The sequence below is a fragment of the Balaenoptera physalus genome (assembly GCF_965194825.1).
Source record: "Balaenoptera physalus genome assembly, chromosome: 13".
Taxonomy (NCBI): domain Eukaryota; kingdom Metazoa; phylum Chordata; class Mammalia; order Artiodactyla; family Balaenopteridae; genus Balaenoptera; species Balaenoptera physalus.
Genome location: NC_138892.1, coordinates 103,717,117 through 103,743,393, shown reverse-complemented (window position 1 = coordinate 103,743,393; position 26,277 = coordinate 103,717,117). Strand labels below are relative to the sequence as shown.

At 45.6% G+C, this 26,277-nt stretch overlaps 2 protein-coding genes across 2 annotated transcripts in view; both read left to right on the top strand.

The window, feature by feature from the left end:
- LOC309641518 (uncharacterized protein) overlaps positions 1-13,266 on the top strand; it is a 45,831-nt gene extending 32,565 nt beyond the window's left edge. Inside the window, exon 2 of the mRNA XM_082421582.1 lies at positions 12,508-13,266. The gene's annotated coding sequence lies outside the window, so the exon portion shown is untranslated. The remainder of the gene's footprint in view (positions 1-12,507) is intronic.
- A 2,961-nt stretch (positions 13,267-16,227) lies between these two features.
- On the top strand, positions 16,228-23,067 carry KCNA1 (potassium voltage-gated channel subfamily A member 1). The gene is made up of 2 exons (XM_082420838.1): positions 16,228-18,287; positions 19,390-23,067. The coding sequence occupies exon 1, from the start codon at positions 16,234-16,236 to the stop codon at positions 17,719-17,721; it is 1,488 nt and encodes a 495-aa protein (XP_082276964.1). The 5' UTR covers positions 16,228-16,233; the 3' UTR covers positions 17,722-18,287; positions 19,390-23,067.
- Positions 23,068-26,277: the final 3,210 nt, after the last annotated feature.

The following is a 26,277-nucleotide window of genomic DNA, read 5'->3' as shown; positions in this document are numbered from 1 at the left end:
AGTTGCCACAATGCAGGCTAGACCTTTGCCCTGCCTATTACTGCCAGTAACAGCTGCATATCATATAGGACAAGCCTTTGGAAGCCTCACGCTCTAACTTAGATTTGAATATTTGTCCTATGACCCTGACACCTCAGTTATGACTCGGTTATCTGTTACGTACCCCAAAGTAATGGTTTAGGGTACCGTGGCTGAGAATGATCCCAGAGTGATAAATTAGAGCACTTAGGGGCTGGGTTTTGACTAATGTTCTCATGACTAGGACACATATCTGGGTGGTGACTGGAAGGTAATTGTATTCATGTGTGTGTATATGTATGCATATAATCTCCGTTTACTTATATTCTCCTTCTCTAACAGGAAGGATTTAGGTAGTTAAAAAAAAAATGCAACCCAAAAGTATAAAATCAATCGTGAAGGGAAATGAAGGCAGGACACACACACACACACACGCGCACACACACACACACACACACACACAGTCTCTAAGTTTGCCTGAAGACAATAAGGCAAATGAATCAGCTTTATGAATCACAGTAACTACAAGATGAAAACAAAGCAAACGACCCAATCAAAAAATGGGCAGAAGATCTAAACAGACATTTCTCCAAAGAAGACATACAGTTGGCCAAGAGGCACATGAAAAGATGCTCAACATCACTAATTATTAGAGAAATGTAAATCAAAACTACGATGAGATATCACCTCACACCAGTCAGGATGGCCAACATCAAAAAATCTACAAACAGTAAGTGCTGGAGAGGGTGCAGAGAAAAGGGAACCCTCCTGCACTGTTGGTGGGAATGTAAACTGGTACAGCCACTATGGAGAACAGTATGGAAGTTCCTTAAAAAACTAAAAATAGAGCTACCATATGATCCAGCAATCCCACTCCTGGGCATCTATCTGGAGAAAAACATGGTTCAAAAGGATACATTCACCCCAATGTTCATTGCAGCACTGTTTACAATAGCCAAGGCATGGAAGCAACCTAAATGTCCATCAACAGAGGAACAGATAAAGAAGATGTGGTACATATATACAATGTAATATTACTCAGCCATTAAAAAGAATGAAATAATGGCATTTGCAGCAACCTGGATGGACCTGGAAATTGTCATATTAAATGAAGTAAGTCAGAGAAAGACAAATATCATCTGATATCACTTACATGCAGACTCTAAAAAAATGATACAAATGAACTTATTTACAAAACAGAAACAGATTCACAGACTTGGAGAATGAACTTATGGTTCCGGGGGTGGGGGTGAAGGGTGGGTGGAGGGATAGACTGGGAGTTTGGGATTGACATGTACACACGGCTATATTTAAAATAGATAACCAACAAGGACCTACTGTATAGCACTGGGAACTCTGTTCAATATTATGTAACAACCTAAATGGGAAAAGAATTTGAAAAAGAATAGATACATGTATATGTATAACTGAGTCACTTTGCTGTACACCTGAAACTAACACAACATTGTTCATCAACTAGGCTGCAATATAAAATAAAAATTAAAAAAAATAAGAGAAGCAGAGGTTACTTTGATCCTGAGATTAAGATTTCCTCCAGGGGCTTCCCTGGTGGCAAAGTGGATAAGAATCCACCTGCCAATGCAGGGGACACGGGTTCAAGCCCTGGTCCGGGAAGATCCCACATGCCGTGGAGCAACTAAGCCGGTGCACCACAACTACTGAGCCCGCATGCCACAACTACTGAGCCCGCATGCCACAACTACTGAAGCCCATGTGCCTAGAGCCCGTGCTCCACAATAAGAGAAGCCACCGCAATGAGAAGCCTGCGCACCGCAACGAAGAGAAGCCCCCCCACTCGCCGCAACTAGAGAAAGCCTGTGCACAGCAACAAAGACCCAATGAAGCCAAAAATAATAAAAAAAAAAAAGACTTCCTCCAGGGACCCTCACAGAAGGCACTGTGTACCGTGGTGGATGGTGTCCTTCACAAATTTCTAACAATAGTTACCACCATGAACTCATAGGGCTTTTTCTGATAATGTTCCTCTGTGCAAGCTAAAGGCATAAAAGCAATTATACAAGCGACCCAAACCATACTGCCCTCACCGAGTGTCTGGACTGACCCAAGGGTCGAAGCTCTAAAGCAGCATTGCCCAATAGAAATTTCTGCGGTGGTAGAAGTGCTCTGTACCTGCGCTGCCCAACATGGTAATCACCAGCCACATGTGGCTATTACACACTTAACACAGGGCCAATGGACTGAGGGGACTGAAGTTTAATTCTCATTTTAATTCATTTAAATGGAAATAGCCACATGTGGCTAATGGCTGTCGTGCTGGACCGTGCAGCTCTAGAAAAATGGCTGTATTGTATGTCTTTCCAACAATCTTTCATTAAAACTATTTCTTATAACTGAGATATGATAAGTTACAGGGTTAAGAGAATATTTAGAGCAGAGAAAATTTACCTCTGAAAGCATTTCTGAGTCTGTTGCAAAATGGAAAAAATTAGGCAATAGAAGCCTCAAAGCTCTATGCCATTGGGCAGATATACTCTTAATGCAGAGTGTTTTGAGATGTAAACACCCCCAGTGTATGTATTTTGGGTTAGAAATTATAATCTGTGTTCTGATGCCCTAATCTATTTGTACCTTATGACAAACACATCATTTTAACAGGTTTTTTTTTTTTTTTTAAACCAACACTGCCAACCGCCTTTTCTATTCAACATCTGAGATGCTGAAACATTTTGGAGAAAAATCACAAAAGCACACATATTGGCATTTCTCCATATGCCTGGTTTCTGATCTCAGTCGGGCCTTTGATGCTTTCTTGTGGTCCATCTATAAGTGCCCTTTTCATCCCTGTACTCTTCCTATTCTTATCTCTGTTGGGGAGGGGGCCTTTCCCAAAATAACACATTCGGGGGTGACAATGAGAGGTGATTAACATGAGCAGAGAGGCGGTGGCCTTTCTCTGGGGCATCCTTGCGGAAGGCTCCACCGTTGCCCTGCTGGGATAGGCATAAGCATGGGTTCCTCCAGCCTCAGACACAAGAGAAGAAATGGTTTCTCCAGTCTGCCCTAGAGGAAAGGCAGGACCCTGAAAGGAGGCAAAGAAGAAAGGGGGTGATCAGGGGAGAAAGGACTTCTGAGTTCCCATCTGAGGTGGCATCTGACTGGATTGGAAGGTGATCTATTGAGTAACAGATAAAAAATACATGGTCCCAGTCACTGGATTCTGATTGTATTGGGTTGGCCAAAAATTCATTCGGTCTTTATGAGCATAGACTACACACCTTCTAGATGATGTGGGACAAAACAGCAAAGTCCCATATGTTTTCCCAATCTGCTCTCTCTCCTCTTCTTCCTCGGGACTATCTTTGACCTTTCACGATCTCCTGTCATATGCCCATCAGTAGGTAACATCTGGTGCTTCACTGAGAATCTAGAAACGTTCAGATGGAATCTCCCTCAGTTTCCTGAATTCACTTTTCCAGTGCGTTCCCATTAGTCCTTTCCTCTTTCCATTCTATCACAGTGAAGAAAAGTCCCTCACTCTTCTTTAAGATTAATTATTCTAGCTGTGCTCTGTATCTCTCTCGACATTTTTCCTAGCGATCTTCTTCCATGAATTACCCCACTTCCGGCCTATATCTTCAATCTTGTTCTTCCTTATATATTTTTCATTTATCATCTTTAGCATTAAACCATGCGCAAATCTCTCCTATATTAAAAAGTTCCCTTGACCTCACAGTCCCCTTTAGCTACTACCTCTATCTCCTTCCTGCCCTCTAGTTCCAAGATCCTTCAAAGAATGCCTGCTTGCCCTCACGTTCCTTGCTCACTCCATTTATCCCTTGACTACTGCAGTCTGGCATCTGTTCCCACTACTTTACTGAAACTTCTGTTTTCAAGACAATCAATGACCAGTTGGTCACTGCATCTCACTATCTTGGCTCATCTTAACTCAGCTTCCTGAAGTGCATTTCTCTCTAGGATGCCCAAGCCAGAGACCTAGGAGCCATTCCTAACTCACTCTATCACCTCCTTTCTGGACATTTGATGATCACTTCCCTAGCATGCAGTCCTCTTTTAATCTTTTTGCCAGTACTCTGAAATTTCTCACCATAGAGTTTGGGTGAGATTGACCCCATCCCATCTCCAGGGAAGGGCCTTGATTTCTTTAATCCAGTTGGCACATCCCATCCTCCTGACTGCAGGGATGGGCTCAAAGATGTGTAAGTAACACAAGTCAGGCCAATTGAGGGTCACTAAGGCTCAATTCCAAAACTCTTATTTGAGCCACCAGGGAATTAGACATATTTCCTACCAGCCATGAGGAACAGAACTTCTGGACTTTCTGGCAGCCATCCTGGAAACATCCGCCCCCCCCCCCCTAAAAAAGCATGTGAGAGTAGAGTGAGCATTGAGGAAGGGAAATGGAGAAGGAAAAAAATAGGTCCTGGTCATGGACCTTGAGTGCTGGATAAAGCCTTTCCTGAAGCTCCATTTCTATTCCCCAAATCCTCTATTCCCCCTGCCCCTCCCTTTTATTTGGTTTAAGCCATTTGGGGTTGAGTTTGTACTTCTATAATCAGAAAGAGTTATAATTGACACAAGCATCTACATCTAAATCATTTCCATATGTTATCCATGATATTTTACAAGTCTGTTTAAAATCCTTAACGAAAAATTCTTTAATAAGATTTAATGAGCAAGCTCAACTCAAACTCACTTGACCATGAGAAAATCGTTGAATTTCATAACAGGAATTTCTATGATAGGAAGCTTCATGGCTGTTTGATTCAGCTGCTCAACGATGTCACCAGGATCCAGGTTTTTCCTTTTTTGCTATGACATCTTCAGTGTTGGCTTCATCATTCAGTCTGGAAACAGGATGCGTATACCGATGAGTCATCAGACATGACATCTTGAGGATGAAGACAAAATCTTTCTATGGCTCTTTCTTACCACTGAGGAAGCCTTTCTCTGAAGCCCTCCAGAAGGCTTCCCCTCCCATCTCCTGGGTTAGGGGTGGGTCACAGTCTGATTCCTGATGAGATACCCTGGAGCAGTGGGCTTCCCTTCAGGCTATGTACAAGGGAGTCCTGTCTGGGGGAAGAAAGAGAGGATTGGACACTCAGGAGGAAACCAGTGGGGTCCACAACGGTGACCAGCAAGACGCTTCATGACCTGGCTCCTGGAAACTTCTCTGACCTCATTTTTTTTGCCACTGACCTCTTTATACTCAATCCTCCAGGTCTACTGACATAAGTTTTATTTTTCTGGATATGCTCTTGACTCCCCTGTACATCTAGAACCTGACTGGTCCACAAGGGACTCCAATGGCCATACCTCCTACTCATCTTTTAGGATTCTTCTTATTTGTTACCTTGAAATTTCTCCTGGGAGTTCTTCCCTAACTCCCAAGGCTGGCTTAGGGGCCACTCTTCCATACCTGGTGTCATTAAAGCATTTTTCATATTGTATGGTAATTACCTGTTTACATCTTTGTCTCCACAATGAGAATAGGACCTCACTGGGGGCAAGGATTCTGTCTTGGTCTCTGATATATTACACAATGACTGAGGCAATCAGTAGATGCTCAATAATTATTTTTCAATGAATTCCTAAATGCTATAGTTCTCTTCTCCAAGTTGTGAACCTGCCCAGATAGTCCTAGTAAGATAGGAAATTCCTCTCTTCCTTCATACTTCATATATTCCTCCTTTCAAGAACAACTCAGAGCAGTTTAAGAAACTGTCACAGGTTAAGCTCTAGAAAAATATTACTGTTTCTAACCTTCTTTTGTCACCTCAACATGCATCAATATTATTTATTTGACAAGGAATTTTTAAAATAAATTTAATTTTGGTATAATTTACACACAATAAAATGTACCTATTTTAAGTGTACCGTTCTATGAGTTTTGACAATACACTGTGTAACCACCACCATAATCAAGATATAGAACATTTCCATCACCTAGAATTTCCCTCCTGACCCTTTGTAGGCAATCCTCTCTTCTCTGGTACCAGGAAACCATTGATCTGTGCTTGCTCATTCTAGAATTTTATATAAATAGAATCATAAAGAATGTGTCTTTTGTGAAGTGTCCATTCAAATCTTTTGCCCATTTTTTATGAGGCTGTTTGTCTTATTAGTGAGTTGTAAGAGTTGCTGATATGTCTGAGTATGAGTCCTTTGTCAGATATGTGCATTGTAAATATTTTCTCCCAGTCTATGGCATGCCCTTTCCTTTTCTTAACAGTATATATTTTTAAAAATTGAAGTATAGTTGCTTTACACTGCTGTGTCAGTTTCTGCTGTACAGCAAAGTGAATCAGCCGTACGTATACATATATCCCCTCTTTTTTTGGATTTCCTTCCGATTTACGTCACCACAGAGCACCGAGTAGAGTTTCCTGTGCTATACAGCAGGTTCTCATTAGTTATCTATTTTATACATAGTAGTGTATATATGTCAATCCCAATCTCCCAATTCATCCTACCCTGCCCCTTCCCCCTCGGTATCCATACGTTTTTTCTCTACGTCTGTGTCTCTATTTCTGCTTTGCAAATAAGATCATCTATACCATTTTTCTAGATTCCACATATATGCGTTAACATACGATATTTGTTTTTCTCTTTCTGACTTACTTCACTCTGTATAACAGTCTCTAAGTCCACACTCTAACAGTGTCTTTTGAAGAGCAGACGTTTTTAACTTTTATGAAGTTCAATGTCTCAATTTTTTTTAATGGTTTATGTCTTTGTTCTGAGTTGTAAAGATTTTCTTCTGCATTTTATTTTAGAAGTTCAATAGTTTTAGCTTCACATTTAGGTCTGTGATCCATTTTGAGTAATTTTTTTGGTAAGTGTGAGGTAAGTGTGAAGGTTTATGGATATTCAATTATTCCAGCTCCATTTGTTGAGAAGACTCTTTTCCCCATTTAATTACCTCATTGAAAATCAATTGATCATATAAGTGTGGATCTATTTCTGGACTCTCTGTTCTGTTCCAAGGATCTGTATGTCTCTTTTTACACCAATATTGCACTGTTGTGATGATTGCAGCTTTATAGTAGGTCTTGAAATGAGGTGGTGTAAGTCCTACAACATAGTTCTGTTTTAAGCTTATTTTATTCTAGGTCTTTTGTGTTTTCATATAAGTTTTAGAATCAGCTTTATTTTAGAACCAATTTCTGTGAACAAGCCTGTTGGCATTTTGATTGAAGTTATGTTTGGGGAGAATTAACATCATAATAATACTGAGTCTTCCAATCCATGATCATGGTATAGCTTTCCATTTATTTAGGTCTTTTTAACTTTCTCTCAGCAATGTTTTGTAGTTTTACACGTACAGGTCTTATATGTAACGTATTTTCTTACATTTATGTTTAAGCAGTTTATGTTTTTTGATGTTGTTGTAGGTGGTAGAGATACTACTGATTTTTATATATTCACCTTGTTTCCTTACTAAATCCACTTAATATTTCTGGTAGTTTTTTGGTAGAATCTTCAGGATTTTCCATATACAAATCATGTTGTCTATGAATAAGCACAATTTTACTTCTTTCTTTCCAATCTGTATGCCTTTTATTTCTTTTTAGTGCTTTATTGCACTGACTAAAACCTCTGATACAATGTTAAGTAGGAGTGATCAGAGTGCATATTACTGCCTTGTTGCCTTGTTCCCAATTCTAGAGGGAAAATGTTCAACCTTTTTACCATTGAGTAAGATGTTTACTGTAGGCTTTTGGTAGATGTTCTTTTTCAGGTTAAGGAAGTTCTTTCTATTTCTAGTGGCTAAAAGGTTTGTTTTTCTTTGTTGTTGTTGTCGTTGTTTTTAAGGTGGTTTTTTTTTTTTTTTTGATGTGGACCATTTTTAAAGTCTTTATTGAATTTGTTACAATATTGCTTCTGGGTTTTTTTATGTTTTGGATTTTTTGGCCCCGAGGCATGTGGGATCTTAACTCCCCTACCAGGGATCGAACCTGGACCCCCTGCATTGGAAGGCAAAGTCTTAAACACTGGACTGACAGAAAAGTCCCTTCTTTGTTTTGTTTTAATAATGGATGGGTGTTGAATTTTGTCAAATAGCTTTTCTGCATCTATTAAGAATCTCCTTTGATTAGCCCCATAGAGTGAGTTGCATTGACTGATGTTTGAATATTAAGCCAACCCAGCCCCCTGGGGTTTTACCCTATCTACCCACGTGTAGTTTGGTATTTACCAACAGACTCAAGGGGACCCCGTGCAGATTTCTGGTGTATTTCATTGTGTTGCTCCTTCCTCTTCAGCACTTTGTCTCATAACTTGCAGCCACCTCAGCCTCACCAGACTCCAGCCCCTGTCTCTTCAGCTCACTAAGATTTCCAGGCTCTGCTTGGGTCTCCTCTCCTTGCATAGCTTCTGGAAAGTACCTCCAGGTACTTTCCAGAAAAAAGTCAGCCTATCACAGAGCTATCTCATTTGTTTCCCTTTTATAAGAGATCTCATTTCTGCCCTGCCTCTTGCCCTGTGCTGACTTATTGCAGTTTATCCAGTTTTCTAGTTGTTCATGGTGGGAGGAAAGTCTAGTACCTGTTATCCTGCTGTGCCTGAATATTGAAGTTGGCCATAAGGATTCTTGATCGTAGGTATGGCACTTCTTCTTTTCTCTGATTCTCAATTATCTAGGGACTGCTTTGTCCTTGTTGAATGTTTCTTAAAGATCCATCTAATGGAGTAGTTCCTGACCTTCCTGGTCATTTTCTCTTGACATTTCACCAAGTTTAATTCTATGGCAGGTACTGATCAGTACTCAATTTGTCTTTTATCCTCACAGCAGACAATGATATAGATATTACATTTTACAAATAAGGAGGTGAAGATGTAAAATAATGGAGTGACTTGTCCAATATCAGAGTGATTGAATTAGAACTCATCTGTGATTTAAAAACCTAGGCTTTTAACTGTTCCAGTGGAAGCTCCCTTTGAGATTTTGATAAAAATCACTCACAGACTGGATGCTCAGAAACAAGATTATTGACATATACCAAAATGTAAACAATTTTAGAGGTTCACAGGCCCCTAGAGCCCATCTACAGATAAGCCCGATCACAAATCCCAACAAGAGGACCCCTGGCTAATGTGGACATCCACACCACTCAGTGTCATCTTAAACCCTTGGTGAACTTCTGAAGTTTCCTTCCTGCCTCCTAGTGGTTCTATACTACCTTTTAACGATTATACCTCATACCTTATGAGACCCCCATTCATTCCCCTCCTTGTAACACTGCCCTCAGCAGGACCTAAGGTGAGTTCACATGGGTATTTTCCTGCCTGGTACGACCAGTGCTTTTCCTGCCATGCCTTGTCTAACCACTACATAGCACTTAAGAAACCAATGCTAAGAAGGAAGCTATGTTTATACTAGTTTCACATTTCCCATAAACAATCATCAGAACTAATTCTATCATGACTCACTTCCAAGTTTATCTTAAACAATCAGGGCCTGATCACTGAAATGCATGTTCTCTCACCAAAATCGAGCCCATGATATTGCTAGGCAATCCTGCTACATTCTTTAATCCTTTCACCTTCCTGTTCTACTGGGTGGTTATTTCACATTTTTTTCTTCTACTTCCAAGAACACCTTCCTACCCTCACTTCCAGCTGATGACTTTGCTTCCCTTTTTACAGTGAAAGTTGCTTCTGATTGCATAAATGAATGTCCACAAACTCCCAGAGTCACATCTACTAAACTACTTGTGTCTGAACTCTGCTCTCACTCCCCTTTCTATGGATTTACTGTCCTTTTCCAAGGCCAATCTCTTCCTTTGGATCTCAGATCCCAATTTCCTTTTGCCTTCTCAAGAACATTGCTCCAATGTTTCTCTTTCTACTGCATCAACAATTTTTCCCTTTCTAATGAATCATTCCCATCAGCATACAAACATATCTTAATAGCTCTCATCTTAAAAAAAAAAAGTCTTGTCATCCTTCCTTGAAGGAAGCTTCAGCTATTCCTCCATTTTCCCCCTATTGACTCCAAAACTTCAAGAGTTGATTTTACCCACTGTCATCAATTCGTCTCTCTCAATCTCTTTTAAACTCAAGTTTTTCTAAACCTGGTAGTTAATTCTAATTTCCTCATTCTACTCAATTAGCAGCGTTCAAAAAAAAAGAAAAAAAAAACTCTCTCTCCTTTGCAAAGCACTGTACTCACCTGTTTTCATGGACCCCTCACTCTCCTGGTTTGCTTACCTTGTCAGTCACTCTTTCTCTGTCTCCCTCGCTGTCACTTCCTTCTTTTATTGACCACTAAGAATTAGAATGTCCTGAGTTGCGGTCTCTGAACTCTTTCTTCTCTTTCTGCCTTCACGTCCAAGTGCCCTAGCCCAGAGCTCTGGCTTTAACTACCATGTACCCCAGTGGTTCCCAGTGGGGGTGATTTTGCCTCCCAAGAGACATTCGGCAATGTCTGGAGACATTTTTGGTTGTCATAACTGGGGGCAGGTGCTACTGGCAGCTGGCGGGTAGAAGGCAGAGATGCTGCTGAACCTCCCAAAATGCACAGAACAACAAAACAAAAACGCCCTCCGCAACTACAAAGCATCCAGACCAAGCGCCGAGGCTGAGAAACCCAGGTCTACACAGACCTCTTCCCTGAACCCTAGACTCAACTGTATGCTCAATTTCCTATTCATCGTCTGCATTGGATGTTTAACAGATAACTCAAACTTAACATGTCTCAAACTGAAGTCTGGACCCCCTCTGCCTAGAAAACAGAACCTGACATAGGACTTGGGCTTTAGTGGGAGGCGCGATCCTTGGGCAGTGAGAGTAAGGGAAAAGGGAAGGATAAGGTGCAAATGCAATAGCGGGTTACCAAGCTGGCCACTGCTTCATGAGCCACAAAGAGATGCAGCCCTGTCACCAGACCATATGGTCACTTGTCCTTGAAAAGAATCAAGTGAGAGGGAATTTGCCTCCAGGCTCCATCTTATCCCATCTCTCCTACTGGGCAACTCCCACGGGTCCATTGAGTTAATGCCTCCCTGTGGCTGTGTTGGTTACCTGGACCTTTTTGCCACCTTGAGGACTCCAGATTCCACACATTGTGGTGTGGTCCACCTCATTAGGCAGAATTCTGCTGCCTGCACAAAATTGGTTGATCCAGCAGCAGTAGAGTCAGGGCAAGTGGCCAAAGGGCAAGAAGAATGGCAGGGCAGGGAGACTCTGAGGAAAGGCCCCCATGGCCCAACGCAGTAATAACTAAGACACGCCAGGTCTCAGACTTCGCATAGCTCACATTCTGGTGGGACAGGTGCTGTCCAGTTCACTCCTCCAGGAAATGACATCACCATCCACCTGGTTACTAAAGCTACAGACCTAGGAGATGTTCTTCAAATGTTTCTTTCCTCCACATCCCAAATCCTGCCATCTCTGTTTTCCAAACGTAATCCTATTCCTACCACTATCTTCCTTGTTTAAGCCATCTTTGTTTGTACAACTTGATAAACTCCAACCTCGTGCCTTGTTTCTAGGAGCCAGAATAACCTTTAAGAATGGCAAATCAGGGGACTCCCTGGCGGTCCAGTGGTTAGGACTCTGTCCTTTCACTACATAGGACCAGGTTCAGTCCCTGGTCAGGGAACTAAGATCCCACAATCCACGTGGTGTGGCCAAAAAAGAAAAAAAAAAGGCAAATCATATTATGTTACTGTACGGATCCAAGTCCTCCAATATCTTCCCATTGCAGTCAGAATAAAATGAAATATTCTTAAAGTAGCTTAAGAGGCCCTGCATGAGCTGGCCTCTGCCTACTTTCCTGACCTAGTTTTTCCAACACTCTTCCTTGGTCACTTCTTTCTAGCCTCTTTTGTTTCCCAAATATGCTGAGCCTGTCCTTGCCTTAGAACCTTTGCATTTGCTCTCATATCCGTCTTTCTGATCTTCCTGTTCCTTGACCTCTCTCTTCTTGAAGTTCTTTGTTCAAATGCTACCTTTGCAGAGAGACCTTTCCTATCCATGCAAACCTGTATTTGTCAGTCTCTATCCCCTTAAAAAAATTTTTTTTTACCTAAATTATAATGTATGGTTTATTTTTTTTTAAATTTATTTTATTGAAGTATAGTTGCTTTACAATGTTGTGTTAGTTTCTGGTGTACAGCAAAGTGATTCAGTTACATACACACACATATATAATATATATGATGTATATATATTGTTTTTAATATTCTTTTCCATTATGGTTTATTACAGGATATTGAATATAGTTCCCTGTGCTACACAGTAGGACCTTGTTGTTTATCCATTCTGCATATAATAGTTTACATCTGCTAATCCCAAACTCCCAATCCATCCCTCCCCCATACCCCCTCCCCCTTGGCAACCACAAGTCTGTTCTCTATGTCTGTGAGTCTGTTTCTGTTTCGTAGATAAGTTCTTTTGTGTAATACTTTAGATTCCACCTACAAGTGATATCATATGATATTTGTCCTCTTTCTGACTTACTTCACTTAGTATGGTAATCTCTAGGTCCATCCATGTTGCTGCAAATGGCATTATTTCATTTCTCTTTTATGGCTGAGTAGTATTCCATTGCATATATCCAGACAAAACTTCATTCGAAAAGATACATGCACCCTATGTTCATAGCAGCACTATCCACAATAGCCAAGACATGGAAATAACCTAAGTGTCCATTGACAGCTGAATGGATAAAGAAGATGTAGTACATACATACAATGGTTTATTTGTTAATTGTCTGTCTCTCCCACAAGAATGTGAGCTCCAAGGGGTCTGGGACCTCATGTCTTAGTTATTACTATGTCTCCAGTGCTAGAATTTGGCTGATGCATAGCTGGAGCTAAGAAAACTGTTGAATAAATAAATACCTTCAGACCCTTACCAATGGCGGGCTTGCATCAAGAATGATGAGTTCCTAGCTCAGCAAATTACTTCCAATTCCATGGAGGTCCAGTCCGGCTCTAAAGACATCTTCCAGGGATGTTGAAAACCTCCTGATCTTATTGTGCCCCCTAATAACCCCCTGGGTTTAGGAACCTGGGATCTCATCCAGTCTGTAAATCTCTTCTAGTAAGGCAACCTCCCAGTGCTGAATCAGGGCAAGTGCATCCACATGAGGCTGGGGAGATGACAGTCTCAGAAACCTTTAAAAGAAGGAGGGGGGCTACAGGCAGAGGGAGGTACAGGAGTAGAGTAGGAAGCCCCGTATTGCTAGGACAGGGTCTGAAAATGTTTATCAGATCTAGTAGTAGGGTGTTCTCAGGGCAGCAGCAGTAGCAAAAAAAAAACAAGGGACTTGACAGTATTGCAATGCAGAGCTTCGTGGTTTTTCGTTTTTTGTTTTCTTTTTCTTTCCAATAAGGCAGTAGGGTGGAAAGGAAAGGAACCGCGGAGTCAGTGGGATACAGGAATATGTGTTTGGAAGGTGGGGAAAGGGCAGCGCTTAATATGGGAAGGAGGAGTTTAAGAGAACTCATTGTTTGTAAAAGAAAAGCTGGGCTATGGCTCCGGAGGAGTGGAGGGAACAAATACCTATTTTTTCTGAAAGGAATGCTGGAGTCGGTATCTGGAGGAGGGACTTAACCAGTTCGGTACCCAGGATTGCTGCACTGCCTGCGTGCAGGGCCCGCCGAGGCCCTTGCTTCTCACTAGCCACAACAGAGTGGGGAGGATGCAATCCTTCGCTTTGATTAAAGAGGTGGGTGGTGTCGGCGGGAGGCTTCGCGGTTGCGGTGGTGCGAAGGGGTGGTCCCAAGGCAGCCGGGGAGCCAATGGGCGGAGACTCCGGGCTCCTGCAGCCTCCCTGGAGACTCGGCCGCCGTTGAAGTACCGGAGCTGCTGGCTGCCTTCTCTCGCGCTGCAGGCGCCAAGGCGCAGCGCCTCTAGGGGCGCAGCTGGAGCCGCACTCCGAGGGCACCCCGCACGCCCCCGGCTCCTGCCGCCCTGCGCCTCTGTGCGGACCCTGTCCCCGAGAAGTTGCCAGCCTTGCAAGGGGCCTTGGGAAGGCCCTAGGCCGGAAAAAGAGGCTTCGGGAAGAGGGACGTGGGTGGGAGGTGGGCAGGCGACTTGCTTCTCAGATTCGTTCCAATTAGCACCAAGTTGGCAGACAAGCGCATAAACCCACGAAGCCTTTGGTTTCCCACAAGTCACATTCTCAGTATTTCAAAATAGTCTGATCGCAAGAAAACTTCAACTCCCGTCGTAGGTCAAAGAGGGACACACTCTTAGCACCACTGCCTCGCAGTAGCGCGACGGAGAACAAACCCGGGTGACCCCCAACCGCAGAGCCCGACCCGAAGTCCGCATCTCTCCGAGGCCGGCGAGGACAAGCTGGGTCCGCCCTGCAGAGCCCCCTGCGGGAGCGGCCGGACAGCGCGCAGAGAAGCGGATTATTGTGGGACTGCACAAACGCCAGCCCATCAGAGTAGTTGTGCCAGGAACACCACCGCCTGCATTGCGTCGGACCTGACCGTTTCCGATGTGAAATTCCCGGAAAGGTCGCGGCCGAGGACCGTGCGTGTGCGGGGCTGTGGACCATCGGGAAGGAGAACTGGCGGTCGGCTTTTCTGGCAGGAGAAGGAAAAAGCTGCGTTGGCAAGGGTGGGAACTGAGTGACAGCCCCCCTCTGCCAAGCCACCCCCTCCTATTTTCCATCTACCTCCTCGCTCCCGCCCTCCCCCGCCCTCCCCAACCCACGCCCGGGTGGGCCAATCGCTGCTCCGCATTCCGGGCGCTTTCTCAGGTTTCTGCTGATCTTGCAGCGCCCAGAAATGGACCGAGCGGACCCGGGCCGCACGCACCCTGCCCCACTCGGAGCTCCGAACGGCTCCCGGCGCGCCGCGTAGCCTCGCCGAGGTCCGCGCGCGGTGCGGGTAGCGGAGGGGACCAGCGAGCCACGTAGATCCAGGCCCTTGCTCGCTCGCCTCCTTCGGGATCGAATCAAGGGCTCCCACGGTGTTGGGAGGGGGCGAGAGCGCTCCGCATCGTCATTTGCTCCAGAGCTCGGGAGAGGGTGGCATTTTGCTTTTCCGCCCCCCGCAGCCTCCGGAATTCCCCGCACCCGAGAGAGCGAGAGAGCGCGGCGTCTCCAGGTTGCCGGCCACGGGCGAGAATGGGGGTCGGGGATGGACATTTCCGCCGTAGCTGCCCAGTAAGGCGACTGGCCAACTGAAGGAGAGCAGGACGAGGTGCGAGGGCGGCGCGTTGGCCCCGGCGCCCCTCGGATGCCGTGGCGGCCGCGGCTGGCGCCCGGGTACCGCAAAGGCGACCTGCCGCATCCCCGCTCGGGCTCTCCGCCGACTCAGCACCGCCCCTGCGCCAAGCCGGCCGGCCAGGTAGGGGGTTCCCCAGTCCGGGGCTGCAGAAGTGGGGCTTGGGGCGACGGGTGAGGGGAGCCGGGGGCGCGGGGCTGCTGCCTGGACCTGGAGCTCCGCCAGCGTCCCTGGGCGCTTTTCCGATCTCTAGTTTAACGAAGTTGTAAACAGATCGGCTGCTGGGCATTGGGGAAAGTGGGATGGAGGAGCCCCAAACTTGGATTTCGCGTGTCTGCGTGTGTCTGTCTGCGTGTCTGTGATAACCCTAGCAAAAGTCTCGTGCTTTCTAAAAAAGCTAGAGGTCTGTGCTCTTCCGTGTCTGTGGGTCCGTCCCATGTGAACGCTTCTGATCTTCTGCCCCCGTATCACTTTCTATTTCTCTGCAGCGTCCATCGATTGCCCCGGTGGGAGCTTAGAAGGCGGCAGGCGAAGAGGGCTAGGAGGGGGGAGGGCCGAGGAGAAGCAGAGGGGGTGGCAGGCGAGGGCCTCTGCTGAGCTGGCTCTGCCCCGGGTCCTAGGAGGGCTCGCGGAGGGGAAGGGAGGCCAGGGCGACCCCGAAGCGGTGGCCCGGTCCGCTAGAACGGCGCTGCGTTAAGGCACCTCGGAGCAGGAAGAAACACCAACCCTCCTCCCATCGCCACCCCCAATCCCCCTCCCCCACTCCCCACCCCGCCCCGGCGAAAAGCTGCACCCGGGGCGGCAGGCGAGGGGGACTCCAAACTGAGAAACAGGCGGGGTGCAGGAGACGGTCTCCGAGTGGCAGATCCCTCCACCTGCTGGCTCGGAAGCCCCGCCCCCTTAGCGCGGGGGAGCCGCGCACGCAGGTGGGGGGGGCGCGCGGGTCCCCCCCCACCCCGCCTCCCTCGCCCCTCCCCGCCCCGGGCCCGCCCCCGGTCTCCCGCCGCCGCGCCCTGCCTCCACCATGACGGTGATGTCGGGAGAGAACGTGGACGAGGCTTCGGCCGCCCCGGGCCACCCCCAGGACGGCAGCTACCCGCGGCCGGCCGAGCACGACGACCACGAGTGCTGCGAGCGCGTGGTCATCAACATCTCCGGGCTGCGCTTCGAGACGCAGCTCAAGACGCTGGCGCAGTTCCCCAACACGCTGCTGGGCAACCCTAAGAAACGCATGCGCTACTTCGACCCGCTGAGGAACGAGTACTTCTTCGACCGCAACCGGCCCAGCTTCGACGCCATCCTCTACTACTACCAGTCGGGGGGCCGCCTGCGGAGGCCGGTCAACGTGCCGCTGGACATGTTCTCCGAAGAGATCAAGTTTTACGAGCTGGGCGAGGAGGCCATGGAGAAGTTCCGGGAGGACGAGGGCTTCATCAAGGAGGAGGAGCGCCCCCTGCCCGAGAAGGAGTTCCAGCGCCAGGTGTGGCTGCTCTTCGAGTACCCCGAGAGCTCGGGGCCCGCCCGGGTCATCGCCATCGTCTCCGTCATGGTCATCCTCATCTCCATCGTCATCTTTTGCCTGGAGACGCTGCCCGAGTTGAAGGATGACAAGGACTTCACGGGCACCGTCCACCGCCTCGACAACACCACGGTGGTCTACAGCGTCAACATCTTCACGGACCCCTTCTTCATCGTGGAAACCCTGTGCATCATCTGGTTCTCCTTCGAGCTGGTGGTGCGCTTCTTCGCCTGCCCCAGCAAGGCGGACTTCTTCAGAAACATCATGAACTTCATCGACATCGTGGCCATCATCCCCTACTTCATCACCCTGGGCACCGAGATAGCTGAGCAGGAGGGGAACCAGAAGGGCGAGCAGGCCACCTCGCTGGCCATCCTCAGGGTCATCCGGTTGGTAAGGGTTTTTAGAATCTTCAAACTCTCCCGCCACTCTAAGGGCCTCCAGATCCTGGGCCAGACCCTCAAAGCCAGTATGAGAGAGCTGGGGCTGCTCATCTTTTTCCTGTTTATCGGGGTCATACTGTTCTCTAGCGCAGTGTACTTTGCCGAGGCGGAAGAAGCTGAGTCGCACTTTTCCAGTATCCCCGATGCTTTCTGGTGGGCGGTGGTGTCCATGACCACCGTAGGATATGGTGACATGTACCCTGTGACAATTGGAGGCAAGATCGTGGGCTCCTTGTGTGCCATCGCCGGTGTGCTGACAATTGCCCTGCCCGTACCTGTCATCGTGTCCAATTTCAACTATTTCTACCACCGAGAAACTGAGGGGGAAGAGCAGGCTCAGTGGCTCCACGTTAGTGCCCCTAACTTAGCCTCTGACAGTGACCTCAGTCGGCGCGGCTCCTCCACTCTCAGCAAATCTGAGTACATGGAGATCGAAGAGGATATGAATAATAGCATAGCCCACTTTAGACAGGCCAATGTCAGAACTGGCAATTGCACCGCAGCTAACCAAAACTGCGTTAATAAGAGCAAGCTACTGACTGACGTTTAAACAGCCAAGCAAAGCAACTAAAAAGCCCCCCACTTAGCAGCTTGAAAGACTTAAAAGACCAAACCAAACCAAACCCCCAGTGACCCAGGTCACTCCTTGTAGATACTCTACTAAATAGTCTTTGAATGCTCTATTGAACTGTCGATGCATTGTTGCATTGCCAGTGCTGGGGGGTGGCAAACCCGAAGCTTTCAAGAGCCATGAAAAAGAGAAACTATTTTCATTTTATTAAAAAATGGGAAAAGAAAGTGTATTTTCTAAAACCGGTTTAAAATCACTCAGTCCATGAACTTGTCTAGGTAAAATGAGGTTCATATGCTTCCCCGTTTTTAATCCTTGGTGGCTTCTTTAAATTTTTTTTCTTTCTTTCTTTTAGCTAAGAATCAGATGATCGCTTAGAAATATAAAATTAAAATTTGCATGGGACTCCAATATGAAATCTTGGCAAACTGCACAGCACATTTTAAGATGGGGCATCAGATGTATTATGTGCAACATGATACACCAGCCGAAACGGGCAACGAACAGATGTTTTTATTTTGATCAACCGAACTGCATATTCCAAGGTGAAAAAAAAATTATTTAAGACTGGTTCACCAAGCACCTTAGAAATCTGATACTGGTCCTGGTCTGTAGGGATTTTTCCCTCTGCCCCATTTCCTTCTGATTCAAACTCTTCTCTAAGAAAAAATGATAACTGAATGCAATTCATTGATCCATCTGCAGTGCTGCTAAGATTTCTCAACTGCAGATGCGCCCAATGGGTCTTTTCTCACCAGTCCTGCACCCTGAACCCCGGCCTCCAGAACTGGATGTAAAACCTTAGCCTCCTTATTGCAACAGAGCACAAATGAAACTAAGTGTAAGCATGTTTGAATCTGATCATAATTTCTTTTACAATCGCATGCCGAGAACGTTAACTCAGACAATAGAGGATAAGCTTACTTTGGAATCGATTCTTCTAAAAATAGATCCGTCTTCATTTGCATTCACCAAAAGTGCACTCCTTCATTTATTAACTATTTTTATTAGTAAATAAAGTACTGTATTTAAGTACCTATGTTAGTCAGCTGGGAGCAGTAACTTTTTGGAGCTCAAAGCATGTTCTCTTATTCAGCATTATGGTCGATTTGATTAAGGTGTACCTTGAATTAATTAGTGCATGATTAATTTATTGTAAAAACATTAAAAAAATAATAAAAATTATAAGTTTGTGGGATGAAGGGCCCAAAGGAAACAATGGGGGGGGGTGGGGTGGGGGGCACTCAGTCAATTTTCCTGCCTTTGCTCAGGGAAATGTCAGGTTTCTGTGCAGATGTAGGCAGAGAGAGAACCAACATGCCCATCCCTTAAAAGGGAAGCTCTGTGGAAAACTTAAGTTATCAAGGTATATATAGCAACACCTAAGAACAAGTATTCTTTCTAGCTGAAGAGAAACTCAAGCAAAACAAACAAACAAACAAAGGTGCAATACTGCATGTTTTTTGGTGCATTCTTAAGATGTAAATGAAAACGTTTCTCCATCGTATGCGCCCAAAGCAGAGCTGATTTCTTTTTGCAGTCATGATTTGAAGTCTGCAGAGGCTTCGGCCCTCCCCCTGAGGCTCCCTGAAGAAACGCAACCAATTGATTTAATAGTTGCTTAGTGCCTTTATCCTGTACCCACAGCGAACTGCAGAAAGTGCCTCCATTAACACAGCTGAGAAGTTATGTAACACAAGGGAGGAAGGCTGGGGCACAGATATCTCGCTTTCCTTTTTTCCACCCTCGCTCTCTCACTTCGCACTGCGGGGACACCGCGCCATCCTGCGCCCCAGACAGGAGAGACCTGGGAGGGGTCTCTCTGGCCATCCGCTGGACTCGGCCCCTTTGGCAGCCAGACGTGGGATGGAAACTGGGGCCTGAGACCCATCTTTGAACTTGACACGAACCTCGAACTTGTTTTTTCCTCTTCTCTACCAGAAGCCAATATAAAACTCTTGGGGAATTTGTTTCCCATCAGGGGTCACTCTGGACAAGCAAGGCTTCCTCGGGTCCAGCCTCGCAGTCCTGGCGTATTTCCATCCTCCTCCTCTGCCTGCAGAAGCGTGTTGCCACTCTGACAGTCTGATCTTTGCAGGCATCGTTGTGGATGTGGGAACAGTCAGTTCAGAGTAAGCTCTCCTAGGCCTTCCCTCCTGGCCCACCCCCCACTTCAGCTAGTTCCTAGGATGCTCCTATGAGATTCCCATCCTGGCAGTCACCTCGCGGGCTGAACATCTAACTTCTGTCGCCCCTGGCACCCAGTCCAGAGAATGGCGGGGACCCTGTGCTTACCAGAAAGAGAGCCGCATCTCCTGGGCCTCTGGAGGCCAGCAGCCGTCCACCGACGGGGAGGCACTCATAGCTCTTTGAAGGACCCAACGTGGGGATCCTCAATTCTGCACTTAGCATGTGGCTGCCTGTTGCTCAACGCCTTTCATTCCTGCGCTGCTGCTTCTGGAAATCTTCCCTGGGACTCCGCCCCACCTCCCATCCTAGCCTAGAACGAGCAGCGAGGCAGTAAACCAAGAAACTAGAGTTACACCCAGGCTGGCTGACACCTTTGAAAGAAAGAACGTGGAAGTTGTATTTTCCTGTGCGGCTTCTGTGAATCTGTAAGACAGACTTGACACACACCAAGGAAGACAGGGGCCAAGGGTCGTACGGTGTCCGCACAGGGCATTCAGTCCTCCCTGTGATGTTTCCTTGAACCTTGACTCATCCTGGCTTTTCCTCTCCTACCTGCTTCTTAGTCTCCAGTTGGGAAAGAAAACGCCAACCTCGCCCACATCTCTGGGGATTATCTTGATCTTTTATTTAGACTTTGAGGTCTAGGACACCCCGAACTTGAAACGCCACACTCTGTCAACAGCAATAATCTGCTCGGTACTGTGGGATGGATGGGTCAGAGGATGAGAAAACAGGACCAGAACTGAAAAGACTCACTTTGGCTACCGGGTACACCTGTCACAGCCATACGTGGCACCGGCTGGAAACTTGTGCATGTGTTGTTACAGGGAACGGTGCTGCATGCAGGGAACCTGTCTGCCTGGGACGGGAGGAGCTTCTCTTATGGATTTGGGTGGTCTGGGGAAAATGGAGGTCACTTATTCATCTGTAGCTCATCAAAACCCAGTGAGTTAGAGGGGAGGATGGGAATTATCTGTGTAGCATAGGCATGCAGAGTTTGCCAGAGCTCTTTCCCCTTGCACAGGACTGAGCTGAAATGTTTTTGTGGACCTGAAGGTGCACTTAACAAAACTACCTGTTACGGAATGACTATCTTTTTGGTTGATTTCCTTGTATTTATTTTATCAGGCTTTTTACCTTCCCGTCCCCTTCCTAGGTCTTGAGCTTTCACGGCTCTTGTCTTGAATACTGATTTTCTCCAGAAGGAGAAGACTTCTGACGTGCTGATAGCCATAGCTCAGCTCTTCTGGTGAATTGAGGCCCTAGTTCCATAGGGTGGCAGTGGAGGGGCTGGGTCACCCCGGGGCTGTTAGCCATCCCAGAATCTCTGAAGTGTTGAACTCAGCTCGAGTGATCTGAATTAGAGAGACCAAAGACATTCATTTCCTCTGTCCTCAGATTCAAAGAAGACAGATCGTAGCCAAGAAAGCCGTTTGTTTTTGCATCTCCTCTTCCCCATCTGTGCCCGGTCCTCTCTCACTACCCCCTTGAGAACTGAGTTCTAATTATCAGTTAAAACAGTTCATCGGGAGCGTGCTAGCGAGTTAGCCTAGCAAAACCAAATAAACCGATAGCAGAGTCTTCTGGAATACGGCTGATGCACAACAGTCATTTCTCTAAAATGAAATTGTGCGGTTGGCTCAGACTCCCCTCTGGAGGCTGGACTCACTTGAGAATAAAGAAAAGAGAATACATGTAAATGGTGAGTGAGGAATAGATTTCTTGAAGTAGAAATTTGGTTCAGTCCATCAAGGGCCTTCTTCATGTTGTGCATAGTTACAGATTTTTCAAAGGAGTTAACCTCTGAAGAGCCAGTAGGAATAGATTCCTAACCCTCCCATTTAATATAGGAGGCCTCAAAACACATGCTTTTTAAAAATCGAGTTCCTTGTTTGGTAGATGAGGTTGAACAAAATGAGAAAGAGAAGAATCCCCAACTTTTTCCCCAGGAACGGCTCACTCCTGGCAGTGGGGAGAAGTGGTGAGGGATAACCATCTGGAGTACAAACTTTTTAGGACATCAACTGCTAAATAGCCATTTTATCTTCCTGCTTTTTTCAAGAAAGGACGAAGTCTTTTGATGTTTATGTTCATTTTCAGAAGACACACACAAATTTTTAAACCCGACACAACCCAAGTTAATCACCATCTCAGGAGGTGGCCTCTGGTCCACCATGCGGTGTATTAGTGCTCGTATTTATACATGGAATTTCAGGGTATATGCGACCATGTCCAGCGTGACTCAGGTAAACCTTAGAAGAATGTACGTTACTTATCATTTATCGTAAAGACACGAACAGCAGCTGAGTTGTTAACAACTGTTCCGTTACCTTGGGTCACCGTGCGAACTCATTCAGGGTATAGATGTAAAGTTTGGAAGTCAGGGCATCAAATGCCAGTCTCTTTGCTCAGGCATAATGACCCTGGGCTTTCTTGGGAAGCTCAGGCCTATGTGAAGGGGAGGACTCGCTGCCCTCAAGACTCCTAGCTTTAAGGAGATTTGCCCGAGTTGCAGTGATTTTCATTTAGGGACTGAGTAGGAGTTAATTTTTTATGACATGAGACTTCAAGGAGGAGAGAAAGGTTTTGTTCCACAATCAGAGAAGGAGAAATAGTGTCAGGAAAGAAAGGAAAATGAAACACCAAATCCCTTGTGAGGTATTCCTGTTCAAAGCTGTCTCCTTTCCAACACTTACAGACATATCTTTCTTCTCTTTCCTGCACTGTTTAGGAACCATTTTTTCAGTAGCTGTAGGTAGAAAGCATGGGCTCTATATGACATACCTCTAATCTTACAGATAAAGTCTTACCAAGGTTAAAAATCCCAATGGAATAGTCTTAATTTGAAGTGCACCATCAGGACAACACACCATTTAAGCTGAAGAAGCACTATTTCATTTCTTGAGTTTGCCAGTTGCTGACACCTTGAATTAAGGACGTGTCTCATTTTCACCTACTGTGCATTTCCCCTGCCCTAACCGTTTCATAGGTCGGGTAGAGGACACTGAATGTTAACGAATTGAGAACCTAATTGAAGCGCATAGTTTCCATCTATGCAATTTTACTTGCTTCTGTCACTTTATGATCTGTTCATATTTGGCATCGATTAAAGATAATTTTTAAGGATCTTATCAAGGAATGTCTTGACTGGTTCTTTGTTTCTTGTGTAACTGGTCTTTCGGGAGCCCTTTCTTGTGAGGGTCTCTTTAAATAACACGGTGAATCCAAGATACAATTGAAGCAACCTCATTTTCTTTGAAACTCATGGACTGTTTCTTCTGTACAAGGAAATACACTGAGGTTGAATTGTGACAATAAATTCTCCGTTGGGGCAGGTAGGATCCCAAGGAGAGGCTGTTGGAATTTGGCCTGTGCAAACAGTGGGGATCAAGCTTTGAAAAGAAAAAAAAAATGAGCCCCAATGGACTAAAGCGATTGATTATATTTGCTTAAATTGTTTTTGATGTGAAACTGTATTCTTCATCCACAGCCCAAGCTTTTCAGGAAGGATAGTGGTGTGTGTGTGTGTGTGTGTGTGTGTGTGTGTGTGTGTGTGTAACAGTGCCGTGGTCTGACATCCAATACCTTGATAGTTACACTGTGGTGTTAGTGATTTTGATGTGGAAAAACAAAGTGATTGCTAGATGTTCTTTACGTATACTTTTCTCCATTAACATTTCTTTCTTCCTGTTTTTTTAAATTACTCACTGGTACATTTTCTTTTGATTCTTCCTGAGATTTAGGGGTTTTCTTTTCTTCCTTGTGAATATCACATTTTATACTAGCTCTTTGCTGTCACAGGAAACAGGGTTCCATGCTTTATGACAGGTGTCTGTTATATGCCAAATGCCTTGGGTGGCTGGTGCATCGTCTTAGAATTGTATAGCATCGTGATAGTTTCAAATTGTAAGATTCGGAGATGAATCTTGCTTTTGCTGTAGAAGTGGCTACTGAAAGTAGACCATGGGGCTGGGCAGGTTGCCCGTCATTTTTCTGTTGTGGTTGGAGAAGCAGGCAAGGCTGAGCTCTGACAGAGAAGGGTAAGAAAGAGCTAGAACTACATCAATCATAGTGCGTAAACTAGCATTCACAGCCCTGAGTGTGTTTCTCAGAGTTCAGCCTTGGAACGGTCTTCTTGAAATAGAGGCAGACAGGTCCATGTAGCTGCAGGGGGAGGGCTGTCACTGGAATTTATTGTTTACAGAGCTTCAAAATGAAGTCAGGTCAGTTTTAAGGGAGGCCAACCAGAGGAGTCAAGAGCAAAGGGCTGATGCGACGTGAGCCCAGACACGCTGGGGAGGGAAGCTGACTGATGCTTCCTGCCTTCCCTCTAGACTTGCAGAGCTCCTCCAGGCCTGAGTGTGGGGGGAAGGCGAGCCCCGAGGCTGGACGGAGTGTGTCCCATTGCGAAGTCCTATGCAGATAAGACAGCGTGGTCATGACACAGGACTGGAAAGCGGTCCTTTGAACCAGCTTAAAAAAGGATAATTGGAAAAAAACCCCAGATAACTGAAAAATTCTATTTAATTAATTGAATCCAATATGCCATTGATTTTTTTTTTTTTTTTATGCACGTGAACACGAGGGGTGTATGTGTGTGGGAGAGAGAGAGAGAGGTATTGCTTCTTGCATTATGCCATTGATTTTTAAGATGGTTGGCATATTTGAAAGAAAGAGAGAACATTGACAGTATGACCGGCCATTGCATTTATTCATCTCAATTATATTTATTTATTTATTTATTTTATTTATTTATTTTTGGCTGCGTTGGGTCTTCGCTGCTGCGCACGGGCTTTCTCTAGTTGCGGCGAGCGGGGGCTACTCTTCCTTGCGGTGCGTGGGCTTTTCATTGCAGTGGCTTCTCTTGTTGTGGAGCACGGGCTCTAGGTGCACGGGCTTCAGTAGTTGTGGCACATGGACTCAGTAGTTGTGGTGCATGGGTTTAGTTGCTCCGTGGCATGTGGGATCTTCCCGGACCAGGGCTCGAACCCGTGTCGCCTGCATTGGCAGGCGGATTCTTAACCACTGCGCCACCAGGGAAGTCCCCATCCCAATTTTAGAGATGAAAAAAATGTACACAAAACAAAAGGAGTCAATATCAAATCACCATGTTATACACTTGAAACTAATATAGTATTGTAAGTCAACTGTTTTTCAATCAATTTGAAAAAAGAAAGGAATCTTCGAATTGATGAAGTATAAGGATTCTAATATATGTCCTCCCCTTGCTTCCTGGTGTGATAATAGGCTTGGATTCTAAACCCATTAAATATGGCAGTTTCCTGAACCCTGGCTAGAACCTTTAGGGCTTTTTTGAATTATCTTTTTATGCAACGGTGTTTTTGCTCAGTTCTGCCCTTACCTTAGGCTTTGTGCTGATACATCGCGGCGTTCCCTGTCCTCATGCTGTTTGGCATCCAGACACCATTTACCCAGCGAGGGCCTTCGATCTCATTATGTGGAAGGAGGTTTGTTCTTGCTCCACCTTCCCTTACCCCTTAGTAGCAGCCCCTCTATCATGAGCCCTGCAGAACCTTCAGCAGCCCTTGGCATCCATCAAGTTAAAGGCAATCTGACACTCTCATTCCCAGTAAGCAGCTCCTAACAATCTCTTCTATATTAACCACACTGCTTTACTCTACTTAGTGAATTAGGTAGGGCTGATATTGCTAAGCGTGTTTTACAGGGAAGGGACCTGCCCATGGTCTCTGGGTGGAGGGAACTGGCCTAGGTTTATTCATGATCCCCTGGCCAGTGTCTGACACGTGGTAGGGACTCTGAATGGTTACTCGCTGGGGGAAAGCTGGAATGTGGAATGTCACACGGTAAGGAAAGACCAGTGAACTGTGCATAGGGCCACAGGCTCTTTGAGTCTTTAAATTGCTTGTATCTAAAATGGAAATATAATACCACATAGGGTTGCATGGATTAAATGAGATAATAGGTTAACACGTTTGGTAAATTTGAACGTGTTCTATAAATGTGAGAAATTAATAGATATGTTATTAAATATAATGATGAGAGGAGAAACAGGGGGAGGAAATCTGTTTTAAAGGAAGACTCCAGGGAATCAGATGCTCAATTCAAAGATGAACTGTACAGTGGTGGAATTTGAAGACTTGGAAAGAGATGCTTTTGGTAGGAATCTTCAGTACATCCTGTGTGCAACACCAGGCAGGCAGCAGCCTCATGGAATGCTAAGCCCCTATTTCTAGTTTTGTTTCCCTCTTGCCTGCAACTTAATACTATTTTACCTCTTCAGACTCTAACTATCAAGAGTAAACTGCCTTGCAATAAGCTGAGGGACCAGAAGTCATCTTTAATAATTTACATCTCTCCTCTTTG